A 10,827-nucleotide genomic window follows, 5' to 3' on the forward strand; every position below is an offset into this window, starting at 1 on the left:
ACAAAATACTCTGTTTCTCTCTTTAGTCTTAAAACCATCTTAAAAGTACTTTTTTTTTTTTAAATTCCCTGATGCTTAAGTCCAGCGGGAAGTCAACTAAGGCAGTAGTTCTCAAGCTTTTCCATGCCAAGGCCCCCAAATAGCATTAGCTTATGGCCGGGGCCTCCCTTTTGTAAGATGTTTTTAAAAACCCAGATTAGCTTTGTGGCAGGCGCAGAACATTACAGGTCAAAACTCACAGCTAATGACATAATGAATAATGTTACGATTGGCAGGCAATGAAAAATACTATAAATTATTTTATAAATAAGCCACATAATAACACAAATAATAACAATAATATTCAATAAAATCAATGAAAGTGACTAACCTAAGGACTGACAGGCCTTAGTTACAGTATACTGGCAGAAACCCTGCACAGTCAAAATATGTTATAAAATGTGGTGAACTTGTAGCTTAACTGTTAGTGCTGTTAAGTAAAACTGAACTTTGCTGCAGTGGCTCCACATTTTTCTTCTTACTTAATGTTCAAAGTAGAACTACACAAAAGAAATGCTGCCCTTCTCTCTTTTTGGCAACATTTTTTAAAGACACCTTTGTCTTGTTTTAATAAGCTTAAAATTGAAACTGTCACCGGACAAAACAATGTGAGCATAAGAGTAGCAGGGTCTGGCCCTATGAAAGCAGTTTTTGCTCAGCTCTAGATGTCTGAAATTCTGTTTACCAAAACATCTTACGGCCAAGATGATCTCCACTTACACATGAACAATGACACTAAGATCATCGCACATAATAATCAAGCATTGGATGTAGAATATTGGTTCTTAAAATGTTTTAATTAGACCAGTGTCTAACAAATGAGATATATGAAGAGCTATTTGAAGGTTTGAATGGTTTTTCAAAATGGGACAACCAACGCTGATGGAAAAAGTCCTCAGAAGAAAACTGTGGCCGAGTGAAGTAGACATGTAGGTCTACTGTTGGGTCAACAAATTCATATAAAATATCAAAGTGGGAAGACTAAACATAGCTTCAGTGCATCACAGTGAAAATGTGGCTGTGCCTCAAAAGCAAAGTTTCATCAAGAAACAAATTTGCACTTCTAACAACACATTTTGACAGCATAGCTTTTTATAGTCATGGACACAGCAGATTCTGTCATCACGATGAGAGCCGGAGTTGCAAGTAGACACATCCTCATTTTCATTCTGACAAACCCACTGAAAGAAAAACCCAAAACCATAATGAACTAATGGAGAAAAACACTACTGAAACTGCTCACTTCTTTCCTCCTACATGAGGAAGTCAAATCACTTACTCCGAATGAGAAATGATAGCAAATATTTAACCGCACATAGCCTTGACGTAGATTTTTACAGAAGTGAGGAGAAATGTTGACACGCCATCAAGCAGTGCTTGATTACTTTGTTTTTGCACACATTCACAAAAGGAACTCAGGAGATTTTTCAGGTTAAAAAGTTGCACTAGTCATTATTTACGTTATTGTTCCTGACAAACGGTTAAGTTCCCCTTTCAGCAGGTGACCTTGGTTAACACATTGAAAGAACCTTTATTTCAGACTGTTCAAACATGCCTACATGCATGAGTAGTCAGGGGCAAACATGTCAGGCAGAAAATGACAAAATCATAAAAGAAAATGAGGAAATGGAAGAGAGAGTATGCAATAACTGAGACTAGTGCGCTAACAAGAGAGCAGAGACACAATTAGGAACAAAAATTCCCCTCGTTTCTCAACTTCAATAGAAACTTAAAGCCACTTAATACATTAGATTCCTTGGCTTGTCATTTGACCAGGGAATTTTTCAGCCACATTAGATTTCTGGCTATCACAAAAATGCACAGTTGGTATTTTCCCCTAGGCTGTGAGGGCAGATTTGGATGCTTGAGGCCACTGCTAGCACATAGCAGGCACTGAGAAAGAGGCAAGGGCAGGAAAAAGAGCTCATCACTGCATATCCATAAGACTTTACTGTCATAACATTCAAATATGGGGATTGTTAGAGAGTATCTGAGTTGACAGGAGCTATAAATAGGGACACAAATGAAGTAAATAGGGCCACATCAGTGCGATATCGACATGCATAGCTGAACTGTAAAAGCTTTAGTTCAGGGGGAGCCCTCAATCCTGAACATGAGCTCATGACCTGGCAGCTGAAGGCTGCAAATGTTCTCCATGGGTCCTCCTAATAGCCATTTTCACATGTCTTACAAATTGGCCTCAAAGCATAAGAGAAATGTAATATCAGCCTTCAAGCAAATCATGCTGGTGCACAGGTCTCGACCATCTTTGTCCAAACTGTGACTATCCTCCCTTTGACTCCAACTCAGAACAGAGCAGCAGCAGACCAAATGTCTCTCTCCCCCTCTCACCTCCCTGAAACCTTAATGAGAGACTGTGAAGAGGTCTGTCAGTGTGACAATAATTACAGAAACTATACTAATCAGCAGCTGCAAAAAAACAACCTTTGGCGTTTGGAAAGACACATGCTAACCCCCTTAAATCATTCACATCTAACTAACCACATATCTACAAATTAATATATGCGAGATAACAGACTGATGTCGTATTAATCTGCTGATTGTTTCAAAGTACTGTTGAACAAATTCTCAAACAGGCCACACAAACATGCAGCATAAGAGCTTGCCAACAATTATACAGTCTTATCGCCCATTGTGCTACTGAAGCATGACATTTAGTCTGGCTTTGGTTGTGTAAGGTAGAAACAATGTTAGGAGATAAACAGAGGGAGCATTTTCTAAAATCTTGCTGCAAGACAGAAATGGTTTTACTTGCACAGTTCATTTGCCATCCTATTACTGCTTTCCCTAGTGAGATGAAAATGTAAAAGACATTTTCCTACTAAAATGCAGTTGTTAGTTTCTGCCCTTAAACTGGAGCTGAAAATAAATAATGTCAAGTCAAGTAAAATCACACCAATCTGGTGCTAGCTTCTCCAATGTGAAAATGATCTGCTTTTTAACTGTAAACAGAATATATGTGGGACAGCTGCCCTCAGCTGAAGAAATTTGTAGTCTGCAAACACATTTTTTGTTGATTAATGGATTAGTTCATTTAATCAACAGATCTGCAAAACTGAGTTTCTTCACAAAGAATCGTGTAAAAGCACAACTCTAATTGTGCATTTACCAGATATGTGCTCATAAGTTTCTTGGAAAGAAGTTACTCAGCATGAAAAAAATGACTCATCAACTTAATAAATCTCAGTTGACTAATCCACAAAGAGAGGGCAGCACTAGACAGTTGTTCAGCCAAAACAAGAGCCATCAACTTGGACTCTCAGAAAATGTGATGGATATTTTTTAACTATTTGATATGCTATAAATTAATTGTTAAAAAAATACATTCCAATACATCAACGAAAGGCCATATTTGTAGGCAAACAAGCGGTGACAGACTGACTACAATAACCATTTGTGTGTGTGTGTACAATCACAGCTAACTGGCTGTTTCACACAAGTACAGGGAATCACAAGTTAATATAAGGGAATGTCTCCATTGTGGTCATGACTAAGCTGGGTCCTATCACTGCATAACACTTTAAAACTTGAGCATTGGTTAACGTTACACAGTATACGCAAAAAGACAGTGAATGCAGTAAATTAGAAGATTCAATTTGCATTTTAAACCCAAAGTTCATACACTTTGAGTGGTCAAATTCAAACACTTTTCAAGGACTTTCAAGGTCCATTTTCAAGCTTTTCCAGGACCTTACAACGGTTGTAAGTTGCATGTTTTAGATGAGTACTTACATGCTAAAAGGGGTAATTTCACTCAACCATACCAACAGCGATGGTTTTACACTTTTAACAACCAAAAGTACAGTTTGCTAATCTCAATATTAATGTATTATTTTTTTCATTGAACATGTGATTATCTATATAATACAGTAAGAATTTCAAGCACTTTATCCAAAATCCAAGCACTTTTCAAACCTTGAAAATACAGCATTAAAATGTAAGCATTTTAAAGGATTTCAAGCATCCGTATGGACCCTGAACGTTACACAGTATACGCAAAAAGACAGTGAATGCAGTAAATTAGAAGATTCAATTTGCATTTTAAACCATTTAACTGTGGCTAGTTCTACCACTGAGGCGTCCTCTCCATTTTCTCAAAAAATAAAACGTGGTGCACTGCACAAAATGAAGTGTAGCGACATTCAGAGCTTGTGCAGCAGTTTTATCTGAGCTTTTTTTTATCTGATAACTTAAGCTTGACAGCGTGTCACGCTATCAAACTTGAAGAAAATTCACCAAAATTGCGTTGTAATGGCTACCAATATGAGCCGGTTACAGGCAAACTAACCGCTAGCCAGCTGGGAAACCGTATGTTGGCCATGTTGGCAAGGCGACAGACTGGTTTTGTCTGGGTTAACAGTTAGCTGTTAGCCGACGTGACTTATAACGTTACTCGGTGAATTCAAGGATAGTAGCAGGAGCTAGCCTGTAGCTCTTAGTGCGGTAGCCTGGATCAGAAAGCTTCACCGTCAGTGGCAGCTCAGATTCATCATACCGTGTCTTACCTGATTCCTGATGGTCACCTCTTCTTATCCCCTTTAAGATATATTCAGTGTCTAAGAAGCGTCACACAAACGATATCCAGAATCCTCGCTTTGCAGCCAGTGTTTTTTCCAGTCCAACAAGCTAGCCTAGCTGATGAGACGCTGTGCCCCGTTGGAATAGCATTTCTATATCAAAGCATGTCATTGCTCAGCAGCACGGCTAGGCTAGCTAGCAGCAGCCTCACAAGCTGTTCAGATCCCAGAATCCGCCCACTCGAATCCTATTGGCTGTGGAGGAATATGCTCTGTATTGATTGGATCGTGATGCTGCCAGTCAATCACACTGCAGCTGCTGATGTTTTGCGTTCCTATATCAGCATGCATCATGATTTTCGCTTTATGGGGCTTAAAAGTCAACATAATAACTACTACAAAATAAACATGTGTATGAGAGAGATTTATTTTATTATTTGTATGCATTCATTAATTAATCAAGCTCAGAATAAGCTGTCCAAAAGAAAATATGTACCAGAGTCCTTTGAGTGGGCCTTAGGTGTCATCCTGTATAATTCAGTGAAAGTGATCATTTGCAGACCCATCCCATATTTCAATATTTCTACATGTATTATGCTTTCTGCACCCAAAATCCAATCTATTTTTAATATACAACTAGATGAAGAAAAAGTCAAAAAAGGTAAAATAGTGTGGACAATCAGCTTATTTTCCTAATTTATGAAGTTCTCCTAAAAGTTGGCTGCAGCTGACAATATGCTGTCTGTACCTGCAACTTGCAATTTGGACCTTAATAATGAATAGATCTATATTTAAGAGTTTGAAAGTCTCATTAGCCTTTCATTAAAAACACTCATGGTTTTTGCTATCTGAGGCCAAACAGTCAACATAATTATTATTATAAAAAAAATGTGTATAAAGAGATATACAGAGATATCATATTATTTTATATTATGTGTTGCTTAATTTATTTTGCTCAGAATCAGCAGTCCAAAAGAAAAGATGTACCAGAGGCCTTTTGAGTGGCCCTTATATCTCATTGTGTATAATTCACTGAAAGTGATCATTTTCTATACCATCCCATATTTCAATATTTCTACATGTATTATGCTTTCTGCATCCAAATCCCATCCCATTTCTTGCAGCTCTATTTTAATGGACAAATATAAAATAAAAAAGTCCAAGTAAAATAGTGTCTACGATGAGTGCACATAAAAAATGAATCACAACTTTTCCTAATTTATGAAATTCTCCTAAATGTTGGCTGCAGCTGGCAATATGCTTTCTTTACTTGCAATATGGCCTAATATGATGAATAGATTATTTAAAGTTTGAAAGTCTCATTAGTCTTTCATTAGAAAAACGCTCAGTCAGTGGTACTGTGCGGCACAAACACAGACACTCTCACAAAAACATACAATAACTCATCATCAAATTCCATTCAGACCCCTCCTGGGAAATGATACTGCTAATAAACATGTCTGTGGTGAAGAGGGTTGCAGAGTAATTTGGAAGGTTGTGCAGCTCGCTGCAGGATGCAATCTGTTTCCTGCTCAAACAGATGGGCCTCCTCTGCATGTATTCTGCTTTCTGCACCCAAAATCCCATCTCAAAACAACACTATGATACAGCAGATATAATGGCAAGTAAACCCGCTTTTTTCTGTTTTTTCATCTTTTGTTTTATTTTGTAAAATACACTTGTGTTTTAAAAGAATAAGTGACATGGCAGAAAAAGTGTGCCAGTCTCAAATTCTTATGTTTACGATGATGTTTGTTCAACTTTAGGCTATAAAAAAAAGGGCTTGTAGTTTACTCACCATTTTATTGACTGTGTTATCACACAATGATTTTATTTCAGCGACACCTCTGCTTTGTGTGGTTATAACCACAGTGCAGATTATTTCCGGTTACAATAAAAATATGGTAAACATTTAAGTGTCGTAAATGGATAACACTGTATCAAGTCGTAAATTTGTCCAATGACTCTTCTTCTGCTGCCACTCACTAAATAAAAATGGTTTGAATTAAGTGTGTCCTGTCATGCGTTTAAATTGTTTTGTTGTAATAACTGCTGTATATTATTAACCACTGAATACACCACTAATAATTGTGACTTCAGTGGATGGTGAATGCCACCTGCTGGGCTCTTAGTGAAACATCCATGCTGTGTCAGTTTCGAACCACAACATGTCCTCTTTCATCTGCTCTGCATCATCATTACGTGCTTATTTCAAATTCCATCACTGTTGCTTTGCCACAGGGAAATCTCAGACACTGACTGCCTCAGTTTGGTTCTCTAGAGAAAAGGAACAGCACTGGTGAGCCACTGAATTGTCCACTTCAGAAAAAAAAGCAGCTGGTCTCATGTTGAAGGGGACTTTAATTCAATACAGTGCACCTGCCTCTGGGCATTAGTTGGATATGCGTCTGAAAGTAAACAGAAGCAGTATCCAGGGATGTAGTGTTAAATATCAAGCGGCTGTCTGGCCAAGATTGTGAGTGAGAAAGCACTGAAGGGTAAAATTTGTGCACAAGAAAATAGTATATGGAATAATAATAAGACTGCTAGCCCTCCGGTACACAAGATAAGATATAAATAACATATTAATCCCTGTTATATATGTCAGTTTATTTGAATAAATGACACCATATTGGGGAGCAACAGATTAGAAAAGCAATACCAGTTATTTTATGAAACGTGGGTGGTATTTATTTTTATTCTTTCATTCCTTGTATGTAGTATGAATGATTCCTGGGCTGACATTTACACAGTGTGACAACTGTGGCAGTGTGACAACAGACAACACCTTGTTGATGTTAGTAATGTAAAAGGTGCATGTCATTAAAATGATCATCTTACACTGCCACTCACAAGACCAGATTCAATATGGTTTAAAATGTTGAATCAAAAATAAATTACAGAAAATTAAATCGTTTTTTTTGCTGACATTTGGTCTTTGACACTATTCGACATTAAAGCAGTACTATCAGGGGGACAAAGTCACCATATTACATTTGTCTTTTATTTCACACACAAATATTAAGACATTAGTTACACAACTGGCACCCTTCCAACAACACAACAATACAAAATCATCAGATGAAGATCCAGACATTCTTTAAATTGCACAACCAAGCAACATTGTAAACAAATAGACTGACATCTCAAAACTCATTTGATGGGCGAGTCTAGGATCTCTTGATAATCCTGCCGAATGGCCCTGCTCACCCTATACAGCTTGACTCCTGTCAGAGTGAACACACTGATCATGATGACCAGGCCTCCGATGACGTCGTAGACAGACGGGATCATCCTCAGAACAATGAGCTGGAGGAACATGGCAACCACGATCTCAAGGTGCTGCACTGTACTAACTAAGGCTGGATGAAACTTGTTTAGAGCATAGTAGACTCCGAGGAATGCCACGGTGGAACAGATACAGATCCCAATTAAATAGCCCCAGGTCTCCGCATCCAGAGGAATGATGGGCTCCTGCATGACAAACATGGTGGAGGCACCCCACACCGTGCCCGTCCAGCCGAAGGTAAAGAGTGCCGTCCACATGCTGACGCGCTCCTTAATGGCCCTGTAGACGATCATGGAGAGGGCAGCGGTCAAGCCGGCCATCACTGTCATTGTGTAGCCAAAAGCCTCCTTCCAAAACCCCAGCCGAGACTTCTCCTCATCTGCGACGTTTGGCACCATGACCAGGCACAGGCCGAACACGCTTCCCACAACTGTGACCACATCTGTGTAGCCCAGCCTCTCATCCAGCAACAGGAAGGCCAGAATTGCACTGAAGACTGTGGTGGATGCACGCCACATGATGGTGCCATTACTGGGCGGTACTATAGCAAAAGAGGTGTAGGCGCAGGTGATTGAGATTACATTGCACACACCGTAGAAGAAGAGACGCAACCGGTAGCCCTTAGGGCCAAAGGGGGCCTCATGGTAGTAGAAGACCACCAGGATGGACAGCACTTGGATCACGGAGCGGATGAAGAGCAGCTCGAGGGAGGGCACTTTAGAGCGGTCGGCTGCTAAACGAGTAATCAGTGCCACACAACCATGAGCCACTGCTGCCCCAAACAAGGCCATCCAGGTCACCCTGGAGGCCAACACATTCGCCTCTCCGAAGCTGGCCAGCTGGCCCCCGACCCCCTTGTCTCTTTGCACAGTTGGCTGCTTCGGCTGGGTCTCCATGGTTCCAAACAAAGTCCTGCTACCTTTGCTGTCTGACACCAGTCTCTTTCCCACATTAGCTTCCGCGAAGGCGCCAAACTCCTCGAAAGAGGGTGCATCATCATACCCTTCATCGCCAGGCTGGGGGAAGTGTGTGGCGTATTTCACTGTCACTGTGTTCGGGTGGATCTTAACCCGCTTTTTTGATCCGTACTGCAGCGAGGATGAAGATACATCCATGTTTCCTTATGATGGGGTAATCTGGAAAATGAAATAAAATCATTGCACTATTATTGCATTGAAATATTATTAAATTGTTGCCCTGTGGTCTGATTTTATTTCCCTAATCAGGCAGCTTTTCTGAAAGTGAGAGAAGTGTTTGCATAATTCATAACTTGTTTTCTCAGTGTGCACCCCTCACACCCACACACACAGAACACACACGTGCTGCTGACACACACTCATACACATGCATGCACACAGATAATGCCCACACTTACTGTATCACCCCATATCTCACTTACCTTTTCACACTGCCTAGCATTGCACTTGTGCTGTGTTACTTCTATATATATCCCATGTGAGCTCATATAAGCCAAGCAGCAAACACTGAGGCTGATGCAGTCTGATGGGGATGAAATTACATAACAGGAAACCACAGAGGGGACGACACATGAATGTGTGCCACTTGTGAGATGAATGGAATTGCATACCATAAATGAACAAACCCTGGAACAAGGACTGCGTGAAAGGGTTAAGTGAATAGTTTGAATAGTCCTTCCAGTCATGAGACATTAGTGATGCTTCTTTTAAACAGTAATGGATTTGGTTTAAGGGGGGAATGACCAAATATTGTCAGAAAATCAACGATATAATATATATAAAAAAAATAAAAATAGAGAAATGTTACGATATCATTACCACTAAATCCTTTAAAGATTTCATTATTATATTCATTCTGTCAATCCCTTAAAACAGCATGAATCAAAACCACAAGGGGGCAGATAGATACTCTTATTTGCCTTCTCTCCTCTTGCATGTTATTCCTTATTGAAATATGCATAATATAACTTGATCCTTAATAATAAACGACGATAATAAAATGTTAGGTCGAGAAATAATGTCAAAAAGGAACATCTTTTTAAAAATCTTTTGGAGCATGAAAATAAACCTCAAATCAATTCTGTGAGCATTTGAAGCCAATTTAACCATGGCTTATTATCTCTAGCTGACAAAAATGTTGTTCCCAGGAAATCAAGACATGAACACCTGATCAAAAATAATAATTTAGTTCGATAAAAGCGATATATTGTCATGCGAATTATTAAAAATGTAGTTAAATGCAGGTTAAAACTGGCAAAGAGCGTTTTTTCACTCCCAGTCGTTATCAATGGACGTTTTTAAGGACGGTCCTATATGACGCGATTGCTTGTAGTATTAACTGAGTGCAGCAAGAAAAACACAACATCGTCTTACCTTTTGTTCTTTGAATAGTTCCTATTGGTGCATAAATCCGGTTTTGTATCATAAATGAAGACGTCTGTTGATTTCTTGCTCCTCACATTTGGTCAATTGCCATTTCCCCATCTTCCCCTTCGAGTGGAGCGCCTCCTGAAGATGCGTGCAGCTTATTTGTTCTCCACGCTGCCGATGGACGCTGCTGCTGCTGCTGCTGCTGCTGCTTCTGGCTGCTGCTGAAGCTGAAGCTGCTGTTGCTGAGGGCGATGATGATGATGGTGGTGGTGGTGATGATGAAGCTGAAGCGGAGGGGGGGAAAGCCGGGGAGAGAAGCAACTGTCACTGTCACAGTCAGTGGTTTCTCCTCCTCATCCTCCTCCCCACCTAGACCCGCTCATTCGTCATCTCTCAGAAGGGAAAAGGGACTTGCGTCGGTCAGTCATCATCATCATCATCATCGTCGTCGTCATGTTCATAAGATTAAATCCATCCAAAATCTGATTTGTCTGTTTGAAGTAATTATGTTGCGATGAAGGAAATAAAAGCTTTTGCAACATCTTAAGTGCGCTTTAATGGTGGGGGTCACCCCTATAGGCCTATGCATTGCTTATTTGGCAGTGGTGGAAAG

General features: G+C 39.8%; 2 protein-coding genes across 2 annotated transcripts in view; both read right to left on the reverse strand.

The window, feature by feature from the left end:
* The window catches only part of nck1b (NCK adaptor protein 1b), a 31,795-nt gene extending 27,024 nt beyond the window's left edge, over window positions 1-4,771 (reverse strand). Inside the window, exon 1 of the mRNA XM_059326796.1 lies at window positions 4,566-4,771. The gene's annotated coding sequence lies outside the window, so the exon portion shown is untranslated. The remainder of the gene's footprint in view (window positions 1-4,565) is intronic.
* A 2,471-nt stretch (window positions 4,772-7,242) lies between these two features.
* Window positions 7,243-10,506, reverse strand: slc35g2b (solute carrier family 35 member G2b). Its single transcript, XM_059327109.1, has 2 exons — window positions 10,218-10,506; window positions 7,243-9,002 (listed from the first exon to the last, which is right to left on the reverse strand). Exon 2 carries the CDS (start codon window positions 8,979-8,981, stop codon window positions 7,731-7,733), a length of 1,251 nt encoding a protein of 416 aa, XP_059183092.1. The 5' UTR covers window positions 8,982-9,002; window positions 10,218-10,506; the 3' UTR covers window positions 7,243-7,730.
* Window positions 10,507-10,827: the final 321 nt, after the last annotated feature.

Source organism: Centropristis striata, chromosome 23 (genome assembly GCF_030273125.1).
Source record: "Centropristis striata isolate RG_2023a ecotype Rhode Island chromosome 23, C.striata_1.0, whole genome shotgun sequence".
NCBI lineage: Eukaryota > Metazoa > Chordata > Actinopteri > Perciformes > Serranidae > Centropristis > Centropristis striata.

Bases quoted from the DNA above. Each gene is read 5' to 3' on its own strand.
- slc35g2b (XM_059327109.1), bottom strand. From the start codon at position 8,981: ATGGATGTATCTTCATCCTCGCTGCAGTACGGATCAAAAAAGCGGGTT.